This window comes from Diabrotica virgifera, chromosome 2 (assembly GCF_917563875.1).
Source record: "Diabrotica virgifera virgifera chromosome 2, PGI_DIABVI_V3a".
Lineage (NCBI taxonomy): Eukaryota > Metazoa > Arthropoda > Insecta > Coleoptera > Chrysomelidae > Diabrotica > Diabrotica virgifera.
Genome location: NC_065444.1, coordinates 179,939,479 through 179,961,104, shown reverse-complemented (window position 1 = coordinate 179,961,104; position 21,626 = coordinate 179,939,479). Strand labels below are relative to the sequence as shown.

Here is a 21,626-nt window from a genome sequence, read left to right as displayed (position 1 = left end):
GGACCTTCAAAAGTTTCCCTCGAGCTATGTTTACTCCATATATACATACAACAGTACAGTGTACCATAGTATACATAGTATACATATACCTTTAAGAGGAAATTTTGAAACTTTGTTTCCTTAATATTTTTACAATTCATTCTACGGTTGATATAGGTCAGTCTCCGAAACATCAAATAAATACATTCTTTTCAGTTTTCATATGATTTATTTTCATTAAAATTGTCACAAATTTTTTTATTAATATCAAAATACAAAAACAACCAATGAGGTGTACATAAATAATATACGCTAGCCACAGTCATTATTGTAAGAATGCTACTTAAAGTTAAAATTACATCATTTGAATGCAAATTATTGTCTGGAATTGTTGAATTCTGGACATTATTTTCGTTCTAGTTGAACACATTTTTTGCAATTTTTTTATGCAATCATTATGTTACTACATGATCTCTTGCTCTTGTATTGGCTTTTAAATTGTTAACTGTACTTAGTTTTTTACAAACTTAATGTCTGTATTTTACATTTCTCAATGGTTCGTTTCACTAGCTGCTTTACTTACAACTTGCTAGTTGCATTGCTTTTTTCCTATGGATGTTTGTTATTTATCAAACTCATTTGTAGATGAACTGATAATGTTCACTAATTAGTGAACAAAAATGTCTTCAATAAATAGATGAAGTAGCCGAAGTCTTTGTCTTTTATTCTCCACCTTTTGACCAATAAACCTACCACTTTCGAATGATAATATTATGATTTACTATCTTTTAGTAAAGTCGTCCCAGGAACGCAACTCATCAATATTGGCAATATCATTTTAATGTCTTCTTCATTAAAATGTATAATCCATGTCTGAATTGCTGATATTAATGAGTCAGATTAAATAAATTATTAGAAGAATTTTTTACTAAGCAATAACATTTTTGTTTAATTTAATATTTTGTATTTTGACGACACCCGACTTGGGCGTCGAAACGTTGATAAAATCATTTTTTTGGTAAAATTGTGGCTTATTTCCCATTGAAAATAGTTGATTATAAAGTACTTTACAACATAAAGCAAAATGTTTATTTATTTATAAATCAAACAGACAAAAATGCCCAATTTTGTGTATAGTATACCGATTTAACAACAATAGATCATCAGAACTGCAAGCTTCCCCACAACAAAGATTTGTAAAATGATGAATTCAATATTTTTAAAATTATTTAAGTATACAAAAGAGTTTTAATTCTTTAAACAATTAGCGGCCAAATCTGTGAGTATAACTTTTTACTTTAACATATTTAAAAACCAACAAAAAAAGTTTTAGAAAAATATAAGCTTGTTTGATTTTGTCTGAAACAATGCAAGTTTTCTTGCTGTAGCTATTTATAATTCAAAACTAACTGACAACCTCGACAACATGGCATATATATCCTAGTTTTGGCCAAAGGTGTCATTGATTGTTTTTCGTAGTGACACTTCAGATGTGTACCAAAAATTATTAAAAGAAATACTAAAAAGGCGACAATCTGGTGAAATAGGTTAAATTTAATTAAATTGGAACAATAGGAGGGCATAAATTAATCAAAACACATGCTATAAAAATTATCTTATCAACTATATTTATACTATCAGTAACATGGGTTAACATAGAAATCGGAAGTGGCTCTGAAAAAATATTAAATTTATTTTTAATGGAGCCAATAACTCTTTCTACGTGGATTCTAACCTGTGCAATGTTTCTAGTTTCTTCCAGCTCTAGTGGAAGCAATTGTTTTTTCCCCTTGGTAAAAGCTGGAATTACTAGCTTTGCTTGTAACACATCTAAAAATTCTTTTATTAAAAAACCTCGATCTGCTATCACAATATCTTGGGGTTCTATTTTATCCAAAAAACCAGAGAGCTCTACTATTTGTTTATCTGATGTTCTTCCTCCCCATGCTTTACTGATATATGAAATACAGCCTTGGGGAGTAATTCCAATAAGGAATTTAACTGTGTTATGATGTTTATAGTTTGACCATGTTTGCTGCTGGGTTAAATAACTAGCTGGTTTTTGGATAAACACCTCAAAGCAATCAATGATAATTGTGGTCTTATCATGAAAGACTTCTCTAAAGCAAGAAGGCATGTTTTTTTTTTAATAATTTCCCGATCTGGCCATTTTATGCTATTTTTAAATCTTTGATACATTATTGAGATGATGGTATTAAAATAGGTGGAACATGTTGATTGAGAAATGCCAAATTGGTAGGCCAAATATTTAAAATCTAGATTAGGTCTCATTTTCATCAATGTCAACAAATATTGTTGAGAGGGATCTAAAACAGTTACTGAGGATGATGGAATAAATGGTTTAATTCTGTCAAATACTGACTTCAAAACAGAAAAATTTAAACCGGTATAATATAAACATTTCGGATTGTCCGTTTCTAGTGACTCGAAACTTAAAATGGTCTTATTAATTCTGCGAGTCAACTCGTCAATTTTTTTATTTGCAAATTTTAATTGTTGAGCCATCTGTTCAATATCATCTGAGGTTAACTCAGTTTGAGTTTCGGTTCCAGTACTGGAACGGTTCACTTACTGTATTGTTTTCATTCTGTAACAAACATAATTGATTATAAATTGGGATCCTTATAGTGGAACCATATGGAAGCTTTAACAGAATTCAGTGGCGGCTTTTGGGGGTAGGCAGGATAGGCCGGGCCTACCCAATAATTTTAACAGCTTTAAAATTAAAAACATATATTTAAAAATTATTATGTTAATGCATGTAAATAACCTTTAAATGTACTAAGTCACTCAATACATTAGCTTCCGTTAAAATAACTATGTTATATATTATCACAGAAACCATTGAATCGTATCCAGGCATTTTAAATATCATTAATAGGCCCGTTCGGAGCCGGCCGACCCCGCTCACATAAGATCTCCGTGCAAAAAACGTTTGAAGTTAGCTTGCCGGACAACGATTTATACTGTCGTGTTATGCTTGCTGTTTAGGCACCAGACGATCGGGCCTTCGCCGACCATGCATCGTTGCCACTTGTAACGTAATTATCGAATTGTAATATAAATTTTCTTTTAAATTATGATAAAAAAATATGTAACTGTAACATAATCTATAATTGTAACATATTTTTAAACAAACGGAATTTATTTATTTGAAAAAATGGTTTTTCCAAGTTTGGATAATTGTTTTAGGAACATTATTACGGACAACCAACATGGATTTGTAGGCGGACGTTCTACTCTCACTAACCTCTTTTTGTATATCGATAGTATAGGTACAGCAATGGATGAGGGTTACGAGGTGCACTCTATATACACCGATTTCAGTAAGGCCTTTGACCTACTAGATCATAATGTCTTAATTACAAAGCTGAGAAACTTTGGTATCACTGGTTATTTATTAGCTTGGTTTACTTCGTATTTGCAAGGAAGAACATTGCAAGTAAGATCAGCAGGATGTGTTTCTAATGGATTTGAAGCCGTGTCAGGGGTTCCGCAGGGTTCCCATTTGGGTCCTAAGCTTTTTCTGTTGTTGGTAAATGATATTGGTAGGAACCTTAAATCTGAATATCTGATATTTGCAGACGACTTAAAGATATTTAAATGCATTAGGTCAGAATCTGATTGTGAGGGTTTGCAGAGAGACTTGGATTCTTTAGTACATTAGTGCCAGGAAAATAATCTTAGATTGAATGCTTCGAAATGCTCATATATTATCTTTTCACGTAATAAGACCACCAGTGATTTTAAATACACGATAGGAGATGTGGATTTATCTAGGGTTCAGGTAATTAAGGATTTAGGTTTGTTACTGGATAGTAAGCTAAGTTTCGTGGACCATTATGATGCCATTATTGCTCGTGCTAATAGGACATTAGGGTTAGTCATCAGAATGTCATATGATTTTAATAATTTGTTTGTAATTGTGAGATTGTTTTTGAGTTATGTTCGTTCATTACTAGAGTATTGTTCAGTGATTTGGAGTCCAAGTTATGAGAATCACAAATATCGAATTGAATCGATTCAAAATAAATTCGTTAGATATCTGCGGTATAGATTAGGTACTAGAGGAATGTAATTGAATTCCAGTCAGGTCATGCAGATGTTTCATTTGCACCGTCTAGAGGATCGCAGGCGATACTTTGACCTTAATTTCGTATTTAAGGTGTTAAATGGTATTATTGTTGCACCTAGCATTCTGGGTCGAATAGATTTTTATGTTCCAGCTAGGAATTTGAGAAGATGTCCCTTGCTATCCGCTAGATCGTGCAATACACGTCATGCAGAAAATATGCCTTTAAATAGAATTGTTTCTAGTGTAAATGAGTTTCCAAATATAGACTTTGTGGGAGTCACACTAAATGCTTTTAAAAGGACTATTTCACGTGAATTATTTTAATTTGATTTTAATTTTTTGATGTCGTTAGTTTAATTGTAAGTAATGTAAGTTAACTTGTGTTCAATGTTTAATTTTGACTTTTAATTTTAATTGTTAAATTGAAGTTTTCCGTCAATAAATATGAATTAATTATTTCTGGAATTGGGCGATAATAAAAGATTCACACAGAATATGGCGCTAAATTTCCACAAAAAGCTTTGGACTCATTGATGGATACATATGAACTACTTTTTAATAAATCCTTATTAAAAACTGAACTGGAAATGATTTTTTCTGCTATTCATCGTAAAAATTTTCACGATAAGAGTTTGTTAGAACTAATTAAAAGTATGTTTGACAACGAAACCAATGAAATTCTTCCTAAAAGCTACAAGTTATTTTGTTTACTTGCTACAATACCTGCAACAAGCGCTTCAGTTGAAAGAACCTTCTCCACTTTAAAGCGAATAAAGTAATCTCTTCTCGGTGTCTCTTCGAAATACAATGACGCAAAATCAGCTTTCATCACTGTCTACTGATTATAGAAAGAGAGATTATAGAAAGAGAGAGACAACAGGGGTAAACAAGAGCAATATAAGCAACAGAGAGAAAAAGAAAACAACAGAAAAAGAGCGGCTGTGCGCGCGAGAGAACGGTCTGGAAAGACGTGCCACGCGCGTAAGCCGAGAGTGGGTTTAGTTGGTAGGCATTGTAACACGGATTCATCCGGGGGCAAAGCCCCCATTGGGGGAACGGGGAACTGCGTTCGGATGTACTCCGTTTACTCTGAATCCAACACACGCCAGGTACGATTCATCTGGTACGGTCTTTAGAAGATTCCCACTCTCGCACAAAAAAAATATGTATTACACACACTGGCAGCTATTTTTTTGAGGGTGATTACTTTTCTCTGATGCAAGGTCACTTTTAGTCTTACCACCAATAGGATAAGTGGGTTTTCAAATATTTGGGGGGGGGGGGGCATGACCCCGTGACCCCTCCCTCTGGATCCGCCAAAAAACAAATAAATATTTTTAAAAAATTTAAACGCAGAATGAAAGACTAAATTGTTATCAAGGGCCGAAAGTCCCTTGGTTTCACCCCTTAGTTTTCATCCCTTAGTTTTTCACCCCTGTAACTTATTAAAATAAACATAAAAGTTTTCAGGGACTTTCGCCATCGGTAATAAAGTAATCTTTCATTCTGCATTTAAATTTTTCAAAAATACTTATTAGTTTTCTCAGGTCTCGAAAAGAATGAATCCGATTTAAATAGCATTGTAGCCGAAACTTTGTAACGGATCCCCTTAATTCCAAATCAATTTAAAGTTAATGACATTCTCTTTTAATTAGTATACCTCAATAAATGTATCATTGTCCTCTTGTGAAACCTTTGTGGAAGATCTTTTCTTTACTCTTTCCAGTCTTTCAAGGTCCTGCTTTCGTTTTACAGGTCCCCTAGAGTAACCCATATTTTGGGTTGGTATCCAATCAGGATCATTTACATCTTCAAGTTTTGCAGGTTGTCCTAAAACAAAATTATATAACGTAGATACAATATTTTATTGAAATATATTAAGATTAATATTATTTCTTTATAGAAAATTATTGACAAACCTTGAATAAAATGTTTGGAACACACTTTTTGATATTTTAATTTTGATTCTGTCAGGTCTGCTCTTCGTATGGCCCTTATCCATTTTTTTCTGCGTTTAACAGTTAATTCTTTCAAGTGGATAGCATGTTTAAACTTCAGTGGTTTGGGAATAGCAAAAAAAGATACTTTATCCCTTTTCGACCTGCTTCCACAGTTCACTACAATATATGTTAGTGGCATAGCTATTACTAACCTAAAATAATAAAATACATAAGTAAAAAATCTATTTTAGGGATGCTTAATATAATTTATTATTAAACTTATGAAATATAAAATTTGTTAACCTACCTTTCTTCAACCTTCCAAATTACTTAGTTAAATAAAACTTTTTAAGTACTTATTCTAGTTTATTGATGTAAACAATATTTTTTATTATGTCACAGAAGTATGTTAGCAATACTTAGGCGGATATAAATATACGAAAATTACTTTAAATACTTAAAAAACAATATTTATCATATGCTTTCAATGTATTGCATGCCAATCGCCAGACATATTGGAATAGTTTGACAGATCGTTGGATTCCCTAATTGAGAGGTATGAAGTCATCGTTGATTTTCTTAAATGGCAACACTGTCATTTTGATAGCTATTTTAATAGGATGTGTAAAGTTATACACAACTGCAAAATATCAAATTTTTATTCTCTACCATATAAGATAATAAAAAATAAAAAGTTATGTCTGTAATTTGGAATAAATTCAATAATTATAATACTAGTTGTTTTTTTGAAAAATGCTCAGACCCGTCAATTAGTGTTTCAAATTGTCATTTTTGACATGCAATAATAATGTGTAAAGGGTGTCCCAATTTAGAGATATGACGTCATCGTTGATTTTCTTAAATGTCAACACTGTCATTTTGATAGCTATTTTGATAGCTATTTTGATAGCTATTTTGATAGGGTGTCTAAAGTTATACCCAACTACAAAATTTAAAATTTTTATTCCCTACCATTTACAAGATACTAAAAAAATAACAAAGTTATGAAAAACAAGTAATCAAATAATAATTGAATTTAATTATTTAAAATAAGCAAATGCTCATAACGTTGCCCATTGACAATTTGACAATAACTGAGGGCCACATTATGACTATTTGCTTAATTGAAATAATTAAATTCAATTGTTATTTGATTACTTGTTTTTCATAACTTTGGTATTTTTTATTATCTTGTAAATGGTAGGGACTAAAAATTTGAAATTTTGCAGTTGTGTATTACTTTATACACCCTATCAAAATAGCTATCAAAATGACAGTGTTGTCATTTAAGAAAATCAACGATGACGTCATATCTCTAAATTGGGACACCCTGTATACATTATTATTGCATGTCAAAAATGGCAATTTGAAACACTAATTGACGGGTCTGAGCATTTTTCAAAAAAAAACTAGTATTATAATTATTGAATTTATTCCAAATTACAGACATAACTTTTTATTTTTTATTATCTTATATGGTAGAGAATAAAAATCCACTAGGAAGAATTTCCTGTAGCTGGCTGTATACCATTAATTACAAGTAAAATTTAATAAAAAATTTTGGTCTTGGTAAAAGGTATATTATTTTAAAAAGCCCTATAGGGCTACAAACATCGAACAGAACGTTTTCGCTCTAAAAAGAGCATCATCAGTGTTGCAAGAACATGGTGAGCCAACCAAAAAATACGAAGGTCAAAGCCTTTCAAAAATGGACTAAAAGTCACATCAAAATGCTAACATAGCAAATTCCAAAGGATGGATATAATCCCTAAGGATATGGCCCTAGGATAACATATGACTCCCACACGTTGTAAGTGGGTCAAAGGTAACAAATTAGGTCATTATGTTACAAGAGCTGACAGGCAACTCAGCAACAGGAGTTGCCTGTCAGCTCTTGTAACATAATGACCTAATTTGTTACCTTTGACCCACTTACAACGTGTGGGAGTCATATGTTATCCTAGGGCCATATCCTTAGGGATTATATCCATCCTTTGGAATTTGCTATGTTAGCATTTTGATGTGACTTTTAGTCCATTTTTGAAAGGCTTTGACCTTCGTATTTTTTGGTTGGCTCACCATGTTCTTGCAACACTGATGATGCTCTTTTTAGAGCGAAAACGTTCTGTTCGATGTTTGTAGCCCTATAGGGCTTTTTAAAATAATATACCTTTTACCAAGACCAAAATTTTTTATTAAATTTTACTAATAAAAATTTGATATTTTGCAGTTGTGTATAACTTTACACACCCTATCAAAATAGCTATCAAAATGACAGTGTTGCCATTTAAGAAAATCAACGATGACGTCATATCTCTAAATAGGGACACCCTATATACATTATTATTGTATGTAAAAAAGGACAATTTGAAATACTAATCGACGGGTCTGAGCATTTTTCAAAAAAACCATTAGTATTTGAGATATTGAATGTATTCCAAATTACAGACTCTCTCTGTATATAAATCAAGGATAATTTTGTATGGGTCTAGACATAATAATATGTTTTTTTAATTACGATGGTTATTTCTATTTTTACCGTTTTGTTCGATTTAACCTGTAAATTTCTGAGGCGCGTTCAGTTTTTAGCAATTTTTATACCTAGTTTAACAGTACACTTCCTTGCGTTTGTAAATTTTCGACCGCATTATGCAATGAGGCAGATGATTAATAAAATAAATATACAAGTCACTTAGGTTATAGTCTGAATAGAGTAGGAACCTACTTAAATAAGTATCAACAGGCCGTCATGCATCTTAGTTTCTGATGATTTAATATCCTCCAAGATTATTAACCTATTTGGGAAAAATGAAGTGTGTCGGCTGTACTCTCCTGTGGTAGAGAATTTTATAGCATTACTTTACAAGACCAAAGTCCTAAAAACTAACGTAATTTGACGATAAAATATCTCGAGCTGAGAAGTCTAGAGGGGGACGTCGAGGCAACCCATATTTCTATTCCCCACTTAGGTGCAAATAGCGGTTTTCTGACCGTCGTCATCTCAACGTCGCGTATTAACGTTGGGGCATTTAATCCAACGTTAAGACGTCGTAATATTACGGCCAATTGCTTCTTGGGATGTCATCTGGAGAAATAAAGATATGAGGCTGGAAGGGAAAGTATGCATATATAAATCATGTGTAAGACCGATCATGACGTATGCGACAGAAACAAGATGTGACACAGCAGAAACCAAGAGGATACTGAGAACATCAGAAATAAGAACGTTAAGATCAGTAACTGGGAAAATACGGAGAGACAGATTACCGAACGACAGAATAAGAGATCTCTGTAACATACAAGACAGTACGGTGGGGAAGACAGAGAAGACGAGAGTAGAATCAGCATGTGACGAGAAAGGACAGCGAGAGAATAGCCCGTATAGCCAGAGAATCGAAGCCAACAGGCAAGAGACCAATAGGAAGGCCCTTAAAAGGTGGCGAGATAGCTGGCAGTCAACATCACAGCTACGAATACAAACTCAAAATCGGTTAAGAACAGGCCAAGAGGCGTAATATAAGAAAAATAATCTCATCCCAGAAAACTAAAACAATAGTAATCAGCAAAGAACCCATCACATCTAAAATAAAAATTATTGGCATCAGTATTGAACAAGTGATGGACGTAAAGTGCCTTGAAATTACAATGTCTAGCTATGGAGACCTGGAAAAAGAAGTGAAAGATCAAATACAAACAGGAAATTGACTGAATAATAAATCCAATTTGGCGAAAACAACATGTAATGAATTAAGTTAAAATGTTCATACCTGTTCACTGTTCATTACTTACTTGAGAACTATAATAAAAATAACTTTAAACTAAATTGGTAAAAAATCTGTCCATTACAACTCACGAAGTACATGAGGTGTTTTAAATTCACCAAGGTCTCCACACTTTATCTTTGCTTTCCACGTAGTTTAAGTTTATAAGTTTATGAGTTTATTACATTTAAGTTAGAGGACAACAAATACATAATTTTTTCAGTAAATGAGTAGTAAGAAATGTAACATTTAAATTTACCTTTTTTCACTCTTGTTGATACATTTTGATAATTTAAATTTTAAATTTTCATTTGGTATGAGTTAGACCGGGCGGTATCGTCGCCCCCGCTAGCGAAATTATTCCGATTCGATTTTTTTGCACAAACTTACTCAAAAAGAGGTTCTTATAACATAACCACAGGGTGCCGGGCGGTGCCGTGGTCGAAACATTGTTTAAACTAAACAATTTTTTTTTAAACAAATTCACAAAAGTAAATTTTTTATTTCGGACAAATTTTTTTTAGATAAATTGGCTTATTCTGAGCAAAAAAGGTCTCCTGTTATTTTTTTCTAAAATTTATTGTTGTCGAGTTATATGCGGTTAAAAATTTGAAAAATGCGAAAATGGCCATTTTCAAGGCTTAATAACTCAATTAAACATTATTATTGTGAAATTCAAAAAGTCACCAAATCAAGTTTAACATCCCTTCTTCAAGGTCTTGAACAGATTTTTGTCATTATTTTATTAGAAAGCTGTTATTTTACCCGTGTTGAGCTGCCCCCCCCCCCACTTGCAAAAATTAAAAAACAAATAGCCCTGATTTATGAGCTATTTATGAGCTCTCATATTCCGCAAACTAAAAATTTTGAGCTCGTTCCACTGAGCAGGAATTTAATACCCTAGTGGGGGGGCTGAGTCAGCCCCCCCCCCACTACTTAAAAATAGGAATATTGAATCGGTTTTTGCGGCAGAATTACGAGCTATTTATGAGCTTTTGAAATTATATAGTTTCGATTTTTGAGCTCATCCCCTTCACCCCCAAACAACCCTTTAATTGATTTAACTTAAGAGAAAGATGCTGAGAAAACTTAAAATATATCGTATTGCGGATATAATTCCTATAGCTTATATACTCTAAGAATAAACTATTAAATCAAGGGCATTTCGATTATTGAGCTACAACCCCTTCGCAAGAAAACCACCCTATCTTCCCGGCTTAAGAGAAAGTTGTACTTAAAATGCGTTAAACTAATTATTTGGTGACTACATATCATTTAATAATTTATAAGCTTTCAAATTACGCGCATTTAGATCAGTAAATTGCAATTTATTTTGTATAGTGCAGTCACTGAAGGTAAAAATCAACGATTACCTTCAAGTTCAGTGAACCTTCATCGATTTTCACGAAAATTGGTCAGTGGTTAGAGGATACGTCAAGAAACAAAGGTGACATGGTACCACCTTGCGCCTTTACCCTGAGGGTGGATACCGTCCCTTCTCGGGGGTGAAAATTATTTTATAAAAAATAACTGCACAAATCAATAAAAGAACAAATTAAAAGCAAAATTTATTATATAAAGTTAATAAAATAAGTCAATACTTTTTAAGTTATTAAAGATCAAAGATTTTAATTATTTGTGAAAAAAATGCATGTTTTGAAGAGGTTTTTTGTAAATCACTGAAAAACTGTAAGTTTTTACAAAAAAGTTAATAGTAGTTTAATTCGTATAGCTTATATTCTAAGAATAAACTCTTAAATCACGCACCTTTCGATTATATAGCTACAACCCCTTCGCAAGAAAACGACCCCATTTTCCCGGCTTAAGAGAGAGTTGTTCTTAAAATAATTTAAATTGATTATTTGGCGACTACATATCGTTTAATAATTTATTAGCTTGCAAAATATACGCATCTCAATTATTGAATTGCCATTTTCTTTCTATAGTGCAGTCACTGAAGGTAAAAATCAACTATTACCTTCGATTTCGGTAAATCTCCATTTATTTTCACGAATTGACAATAACAACTTGGGGTTTTAGCCTGGGGTATATGTCACCCCTCCTCGGGAGTGAAAATTACTTTATTAAAAATAACCCCACAAATCGAGAGAGGGACAAATTTTAAGCAAAATTTGTTATATAATGTGATTAAAATAAATCAATACTTTTTGAGTTATTAAAGATCAAATATTTTAATTTTTGGAAAGATAATGCATGCTTTAGAGCGATTTTTCATAAATGACTCAAAAACTGTAAGTTTTTACAAAAAAGTTTTCATCACTAAAATTGAAGCTAATAAAAAATATAATAAATTGCTTACTTGAAAAACCTTTAATGTTAATTTAAAGTAAGTTATTGGTAATTAAATGTATATTTTTTTCCGCGACTGTTCAAATCTAAGGGTTCAAGCTTAAATAACGGGAAAAAGATGCATTTTATAACACTTAGGTACTAAATACTTGTCAAAGTACTTAGAAATACCCATCAAAAATAAGATCCAGAAAAAGTTGATAGTACCAAAATCCGCTCACGAATTTTCGTGAAAATGAATGGAGATTTACCGAAATCGAAGGTCATAGTTGATTTTTATCTTCAGTGACTGCACTATAGAAAGAAAATGGCAATTCAATAATTGAGATGCGTATATTTTGCGAGCTCATAAATTATTAAACAATATATAGTCGACAAATAATTAATTTAAATTATTTTAAGTACAACCCTCTCTTAAGCCGGGAATATGGGATGGTTTTCTTGCGAAGGGGTTGTGGTTCAATAATCGAAAGGCGCGTGATTTTAGAGTTTATTCTTAGAATATAAGCTATACGAATTAAACTACTATTAACCTTTTTGTAAAAACTTACAGTTTTTCAGTGATTTACAAAAAACCTCTTCAAAACATGCATTTTTTCACAAATAATTAAAATCTTTGATCTTTAATAACTTAAAAAATATTGACTTATTTTATTAACTTTATATAATAAATTTTGCTTTTAATTTGTTCTTTTATTGATTTGTGCAATTATTTTTTATAAAATAATTTTCACCCCCGAGAAGGGGCGGTATCCACCCTCAGGGTAAAGGCGCAAGGTGGTACCATGTCACCTTTGTTTCTTGACGTATCCTCTAACCACTGACCAATTTTCGTGAATATCGATGAAGGTTCACCGAAATTGAAGGTAATCGTTGATTTTTACCTTCAGTGACTGCACTATACAAAATAAATTGCAATTTACTGATCTAAGTGCGCGTAATTTGGAAGCTTATAAATTATTAAATGATATGTAGTCGCCAAATAATTAGTTTAACGCATTTTAAATACAACTTTCTCTTAAGCCGGGAAGATAGGGTGGTTTTCTTGCGAAGGGGTTGTAGCTCAATAATCGAAATGCCCTTGATTTAATAGTTTATTCTTAGAGTATATAAGCTATAGGAATTATATCCGCAATACGATATATTTTAAGTTTTCTCAGCATCTTTCTCTTAAGTTAAATCAATTAAAGGGTTGTTTGGGGGTGAAGGGGATGAGCTCAAAAATCAAAACTATATAATTTCAAGAGCTCATAAATAGCTCGTAATTCTGCCGCAAAAACCGATTCAATATTCCTATTTTTAAGTAGTGGGGGGGGGCTGACTCAGGGTATTAAATTCCTGCTCAGTGGAACGAGCTCAAAATTTTTAGTTTGCGGAATATGAGAGCTCATAAATAGCTCATAAATCAGGGCTATTTGTTTTTTAATTTTTGCAAGTGGGGGGGGGCAGCTCAACACGGGTTGTTATTTTTAATTATTAACGATTAGCACTATAGTCCAGGATTTATCGTCGCCCCCGTTAGTGAAATTATTCCGATTCCATTTTTTTGCAGAAACTTACTCAAAACGAGGTCCTTATAACATATCCACAGGGTGCCGGGCGGTGACGTGGTCGAAAACTTGTTTAAACAATATTTTTAAACAATGCACAAAAATAATTTTTTCACTTCGAACAAATTTTTTTTTAGATAAATTGGGACATTCTGTGCAAAAAATGTTTCTTGTGATTTTTTTCTAAAATTGATTGTTGTCGAATTGTACGCGATTTATAATTTGAAAAATGTGAAAATTGCCATATAACTCGACAACAATCAATTTTAGAGAAAAATCACCAGAGACCTTTTTTGCTCAGAATAACCCAAATTATCTAAAAAAAATCGTTCGCAATAAAAAAAATATTTTTGTGAATTTGCTTTACAAAAAAAAAGTGTTTAAACAATTTTTCGACCACGGCACCGCCCGGCACCCTGTGGATATGTTATAAGGACCTCATTTTGAGTAAGGTTCTGCAAAAAAATGGAATCGGAATAATTTCACTAACGGGGGCGACGGATACATCTTGGACTATAGCGCTAATTGTTAATAATTAAAAATATCAGCTTCGTAATAAAATAATGACAAAAATCTCTTCAGAACCTTGAAGAAGGGGTTTGAAACTTGATTTGGTCACTTTTTGAATTTCATAATAATAATGTTTAATCGAGTTATTAAGCCTTGAAAATGGCCATTTTCGCATTTTTCAAATTTTTAATCGCATATAACTCGACAACAATCAATTTTAGAAAAAAATGACAAGATAACTTTTTCGCTCGAAATAAGCCAATTTATCTAAAAAAAATTTTTAGAAATGAAAAAATTATTTTTGTGAATTTGTTTAAAAAAATTGCTTAAACAATTTTTCGACCACGGCACCGCCCGGCACCCTGTGGTTATGTTATAAGGACCTCTTTTTGAGTAAGTTTGTGCAAAAAAATCGAATCGGAATAATTTCGCTAGCGGGGGCGACGCGACGATACTGCCCGGTCTAAGTAGAATTACCACGTCTTCAATATGTTCTGACTAATGTTATTGCAAAAAAAGGCCTCTGGCTTAAAGAAATATAGTAATTGTTAACCCGGGAGCAGTCGCGCTCACTTCTATATCGTGAACAGTGGTGTGTTAGATTTTATCTCACAATATGAGTTTAAATACGAATTTACAACAAATTTTTATTTTATAGTATTTTTATTTACTTACTATGTTAGAAATATTATTTCTAACAATTATTGAAGCTAATTGGCTCTCCCCAAAGCCATAAATTCCACAAAAAGAAGAAGAAGAAGAAAAAAACCTACGCATTACTACACCCATCCTCGAGGCACTTACGAGTGGAAAGTTTTGTTGCAAAATTTTTCATCAAGTTATCGCGAAAAAGGATAAAATGTTAGATTTTTTCTAACGGCGCAACTGCTCGCGGGTTAAGCTAATTGTAATAATATAATAAGTAATAATATTATGCAAATATTTGAGCGATAGCAAATGTCTATTAGGTTGATCTTTTACAATAGTTATAAACAATTGGCATTATAAACAGTTTGCCTTATTTTGCAGTTTTTGAAGCAACTTTTTTTACAACTTTACAAGTTTTAGCAATGGCCATTTTAAAGCTTTTTCATGTTTTGAAAGTTAAAGTTTTATAATCTTATCTCAAATATTAAGCTTTTTAGTAGTAAGCAAAAAATCTAAAAAATGAAATTTTTGCACTAAATTATTGTAAAATAAAATAAAAGTCGCCGAAATCTTTGCAGTACAATCAAAAAAATTCCGATATCTAAATTTGTCGCAGTGCCGAGAGAAATCTCATTTTCCCCAAGTAATGAAGCTTAAAATAGGACAAAACCTAGCAATTTTTACAGAATGGATCGATTTGCTTGAAAATTTAAGAGTAAGCAGTGGCTAGTACAAGGATCAAAATCTATATGACACCGAAATTCGCTTTTACCACCCCCATGCCGTTGCAAAAATTTTGTCTACGGCAAAAATTGAGTGAGCTATTGACAATTAAAACTTGTGATAGCATGCAAAAACCACCTTTACCAACCCTTTTAAAGTCACCTCTTTTTGCGACTGAGGATTTTAGCTTTAAAAATCTACAAAATTCTTTTTAGCAAACTTTCTAAATAAAAAATAAAAAGTTACGGTTAAAAAATCAATATATTTTTTTGAAAAAAAAAAAGGAAAAATCAGGGCCGAAAGCATAACAATGTAAGTTAGTGATTATTGGTCATTGTCATAACCTTATTCATTCTTCTTTATTTATGTATTATTAATAGATTCTAGGAGTTTGACTGGCTTAGACTGGTTAGTTTAAAAAAAAAACAGGAGTTAAAAACGAATAACGAATTTTTGTAGTTTTGTAAAAAATGCCATTTTCTTCAGAATAGAAAGATTATCATCAGAGATACAAAAAAAATGTTTAAATATGAAATTTTTTTTTATTTAGCTAATGCCTCGACAACTAATGGCCATTGGCAGGGTAGGTACGGTAATTTTGAACATTTAGGTACCTAGTGTCATGTGTAGTGTATGTATTGAGTAAGTGTCTTGTTACTTTGCAAAGTCGACGTCATTGTCTTTGCAAAGAGACGCTAATTGTATCCGAACGTCTGCGGTCCCTCCGGTGAGTACCGATCCCACAAGGACAGAAACTATATTCATTTATTAAATTTTAATAAATGAAAAATTTCTGACCCTGGTGAGATTTGAACCCACAACCTTTCGGATTTTTTCGATCCAAAGGCAGGCGCTCTTACCACTGAGCCACGGAGGGGGTAAAATATGAAATTGTAGGTTGTTTAATTTCCAAAAACTTGGTTTAAAAAAATTTTTTCTACGGCAAAAATTAAGTGATTTGTAAATGAGTATATTATCAAAAAAACATTGATTTTTTCGATATAAAAATAACACTTTCGATAGCGAATAAATCGAAAACTATTAATTTTATCAAAAAAATGTATAGCCACCCCCATGGTAAAAGCGCCTTTCGGCATGATATAGATTTAGATTCTTGGACTATCCACTACTTATTCTCAAATTTTCAAGCAAATCGATCCATTTTGTAAAAGTTGCGAGGTGAAAAGCTTCGGTTCCTGGACTAAAGCTAACAGCAAAAAATAAAATTGTAATTTCCAGAACGATTGCCAACATTCGATAAACCATTGGCATAAGAAAAAAACGTATGAGGAAACAAAAAGGAAAAAATACCATTACTTAAAATTTTCATTTCCTGAGTCGAAGATGTTTTGAAAATACTAGTTAACATATTAAAACAAAAAAATAAATAGTAGGGGAGGTGGGCCACAATGAGACAAAATTCACTTTAATATTTTTTTATTTTTTTTTTTTCAGTAGACAGATTATTTTCAAATTTGGTATTCTAGAAACGTTGACGTTTTCTCTACGTTTTACAATAAAACTGATGATCTGTGATTGATTTCAATCAGTTTCATAAAGTTTTTTTAAAATAATTGTAAGTGTCTCATTGTGGCGCAAGCATGGGCCACAATAAGACACCTGGATTTTTTCAACTTTTCCTTAAAAACCCTTTCACCATTTATGTCCTTTGTTACACATTTAGGACGTTATCCACTTGTTATACTCGAGAGAGGTATCTCTGGGAATAATGAAAACGATAGAAAACATCTACCAGAACAACACAATAGAAGTAAAAGTGGAAGATGAACTAACTGACTGAATTGAAGCCGGCAATGGGATAAGACAGGGGGATCCCTTGAGTCCTTTATTGTTCAACCTGATTATGGAAGAAATAATAAAAAAAGTAAGAACTAAAAAAGGATACCAAATCGGAGAAAAACAACTTAAAATAATCTGCTATGCTTACGATGCAATACTAATCTCTCAAAATAAAGATGATTTACAACGTATGCTGCACCAATTCGACATTATCGCCAGAAAATTCAACATGTTAATTTCCTAAAAAAAGACAAAATGCATGGTTATAACAGCAGATCCAATAAGATGTAAATTGGAGGTGGAAAGTCAGATAATAGAACAAGTGATGGAGTTTAAACAGGGCCTATTTTACCACTAGGCCCGTGAGCCACCTGCCTCGGGTCCGTATTTGAATGGGGCCCGGAAAGATCACCAAACAAAACATGTTTATTACAATAACAATACAAATTTTCAAAATTCTTTCATTTTACGAACAGGCAATGATAAATAATAGACCAGGACTAATCTGTAAAACAACGTTCATTTTTGGATGTGAGAGGTGTCATTCGGATTTGTGCAGATAAAGTTAGGTGACACCTTCAGTAATAATAATTGACCTATGCTCCTTCTCAAATATGCCCGGAACATTAATAAAAAATCTAAAATATTAAATAAATATAAAATAATTTTGTATGATATACGACTGGTCAAAAATGTCTTAAGGTATTACCTTTTCTGCAATATAGCAATAAATACAAAATAAGGGGGCAAAATACGCCTGTTGTTATTCAATGTTTCTTAACAACTTTGGTGGCACTTAGAACCTTAGTAATTCGCTTAGAAAATTTTTATAACTTACTTAAACGGTCTACCAAATTTCATTAAAATCGACCAAACAGATATTGCATAATGAATTTGCAATCTAAATGTTTTTAAAAAAGTTCAAATTTTTTAAAATCTTTCGGAACAAAAAGTACACCATTTAGAAGTTGGCTAATTTTTTTACATATAAAGAGGTGCTCTGCCTATCTAATACACTTTACAGAATTAAAATCGGATTATTTAAGGGGCCTCAGCAATGTTTTAAAATTATAAAAAAAATGGCTTATAAACAAATAGCTTTGTTTAATAATAAAAAATTAATTTTTAGCAATGCAAATAATTAAAATCGGTATAATTTGACTTAAACTTTCAAATGCTGTCAGCAGATACTCGCGTTCAAAAATTGCAATTTTTCGATTTCTTGAAAGTTCCTCCGCGTTTATCTAGAAAACTATGCATCCTACGAAAATACTTGTAAAAACATTTTTTGCTTCGAATTACCCAAAAAATACAGAAAATGTTTTATTTTGCGAAAAATCGATGTTATGTAATTCCTCAAGTTCTTTGTTTATCGACATCTTATCTACATCCGGATCAACTGTTACCCAAAAAAATCGTGTTCTACGGGTCAAAATACATAAAAAACACTTGGGTAAGTCCATCTAAATAAAGAAGCCCGTAGCACCCTCTCCTTGCCACAGCACTAATTTGTTTATAAGCCAAAAAATTGTTTATAACTTTAACATAACATTTCTGAGGCTGCTTAAATAATCCGAGTTCAATTCGGTAAAGTGCATTAGATAGGTGGAGTGCTTCTTTATATGTAAAAAAATTGACAAATCTTTCTATGCTCTAGTTTTGGTTGTGCAAGATTTTAAAAAATTTAAATTTTTTAAAAAAGGTTTAAATTGTAAAATTATTATGCAAAATCTAGTAAGTCAATTTTAATGAAGTTTGGTGGACGGTTTTAGCACATTACAAAAATTTTCTAAGAGAATTAGGAAGGCTGCAAGTGTAACCTAAGTGATGGAAAAATATTGAATAAGGACAGGCTTGTTTTGCCCCCTTATTTTATATTTATTGTTATTTTGCAGCAAGGGTGATAGGCCATTTTTAACTAATCGCATCTGATAGAAAATGTAATTATCATTGTTTTATTCTTATACGATTTTGTTCCAAAATGAATCGTTTTAAATTTATAAGCAAAGAAAATAGAAAAAAAAACGAAATTTTTTGAAATTTTTAAATATTGTATTTTTTTTATTAATGTTCTAGGCATATTTGAGAAGGAGCATAAGTCAATTATTATTAACGAAGTTATCACCTAACTTTATCCGCAAAAATCCGAATGCCACCTCTCACATCCACCTAAAAACAGATCCTTCCTGGTCTATAATGATAACCATAAGAGTTATAATTAAGTAGATAGGCGCAAACTTTCGGCTTCAATGCTCTTTAAATGCATTCATTTTTTCGAATCCTCAAAAAACTAATAAATATTTAAAAAAAAATTCAGACACAGATGAAATATTACATTATTACCGAGGGCCGAATGTCCCTTAAAATAAATAAAAAATTTCTTTTGAATAAGATATGTATTTAAAATTAAAAATCACACTCAATTTTCTCTTTTTTTTCACCCCTGTAACTTATTAAAATAAACATTATCGAAGATTCCAGGGGTTTTCGTAGTAACGTAATATTTCATTCTACGTTTAAATTTTTCAAAAATACTTATTAGTTTTCTCAGGCTTCGAAAAAAACGAATGCATTTAAATAGCATTGAAGACGAAAGTTTGCGCCTATCCCCTTCAACAATGTTTAGTTGTTTAAATATAAATTTTATTTATTGTTAATTAAAATTTTATTTTCTGTGCAACTATATTTCTATTAAATAATTAATACATTTAAAAAAGTTATTATTATTATTATTAAATTATATTTAGGGGCCCGAAAATTGTGTAGTGCCTCGGACCTGATTTGAAGTAAACTAGGCTCTGAGTTTAAATACCTAGGAATCATACCATCTAGTTACGGAAGACTCGAAACAGAAGTGGACGATCAAGTGAATAGAGCAAACAGAGCTGCAGGTTGCCTGTATGACACAATATGGAGAAATAAAAATATCAGAAAAGAAATGAAAGGCAGAATTTAGAAAACAGTCATCAGACCAATAACGACATATGCGGCAGAAACACGACCCGACACAAAGAGGATAAAAAGATTGCTCGAAACAGCGGAGAAGAAAACCCTTCGAAAAATCGAAGGTAAGACTCCATGGGACAGAGCTAGAAGTACAGATATACAACGGAGATGCAATGTGGATAATATTAATAACTGGGTAATAAACTGAAGAATAGAATGGAATGACCACATAAGTCAAATGACAACAAATAGGGTAGTCAGGACAGCGAGAGACGGTTCCCCAATAGGAAGACGATCAGTGGGAAGACTACGAAAACGATGGAACGACAACTTACTAGAGGCACATTGAAAAAACAGAGAATCAGAGTCATGTCTACAAAAAGAAGAAGAAGAAGAGAAGATGTCCTTTGTTGACATTACTTTACCTATGTAATAAACATCTCTCATTATGTCTTTAACCTCAAACTTAATAAGGACAAAATCTTCAACATTTGGGTCTTCATCAAGGGCCTTAAATTTTGAAGGATCAACTCTTTCTTGCTGGTCATTATCAGTGTCTGAAAACTTCTCTTCACTGTTGTTACTCTTCACTGTGACTGCCTACAAAAATTCTGTCTCATTGTGATCCAATCTATCTGTCTCATTGTAGCCCAGTGCACAGTGTTTTACTCTTTTGTTATTATAACCGATTTAAACATAGAAACTCAAATGTAAATATCATGAAATTCAACTATATAAACATGTGTTATATGTTAGTTATAAAAAGTAACAGAATATCTGCTTAACTTTGTAATATTTTGTAATGATATAGAGTGATGAAAAAATTTCCCACACTGTTATCAATACGACTAACTTCACGCCTAACTTTGATACGAGAATTTTATAAAATAAAATATGCATTGAAATCCAGATCCTGTAATTCGTTAAGCGTGATAAAGTGAGTACAAAGACATACATATGAGTTTATTTGTAATTACAGCTTCAATTTACCGTTTCTCGTAGACTCTGCCGATAAGGCATAGGCGTAACCAGGATGATCCTAAGGGGGGGGTTACAACTACCCGAAAGGGGGGGGGTTACAACTACTGGAAGGTCTCTGAAGGGTATGGTGTTAAGCGTATAGAGCTCAAAGTACATCCCAATGGGGGGGGGTTATAACCCCCAAAACCCCCCCCCCCTGGTTACGCCTATGCGATAAGGTAGAGTCGAGTTGGGGAAACGTCCGCACCGATAGCAGCTGTTGGTAATGTAGGGTTATGGGTAAAGATGAAATTCATAGAACTGCTCGTAGAGTGCAGCCTCTGTCAAGCCCCGCTACATTTAAATACTTCAACTGTCTCACAGTGGCCCATGTCTTATTGTG

General features: G+C 32.3%; 3 protein-coding genes across 3 annotated transcripts in view; 1 reads left to right on the top strand and 2 right to left on the bottom strand.

Moving 5' to 3' along the window:
• The window catches only part of LOC126879742 (endoglucanase-like), a 178,049-nt gene that overhangs the window by 38,377 nt on the left and 118,046 nt on the right, over positions 1-21,626 (top strand). The gene's annotated exons all lie outside the window — the stretch shown is intronic.
• On the bottom strand, positions 1,538-2,116 carry LOC126880870 (uncharacterized). The gene has a single exon (XM_050644942.1). It carries the CDS (start codon positions 2,114-2,116, stop codon positions 1,538-1,540), a length of 579 nt encoding a protein of 192 aa, XP_050500899.1.
• On the bottom strand, positions 2,531-21,615 carry LOC126880869 (uncharacterized). The gene is made up of 6 exons (XM_050644941.1): positions 21,592-21,615; positions 20,689-20,863; positions 9,805-9,811; positions 5,995-6,227; positions 5,736-5,905; positions 2,531-2,587 (listed from the first exon to the last, which is right to left on the bottom strand). Exons 1-6 carry the CDS (start codon positions 21,613-21,615, stop codon positions 2,531-2,533), a joined length of 666 nt encoding a protein of 221 aa, XP_050500898.1.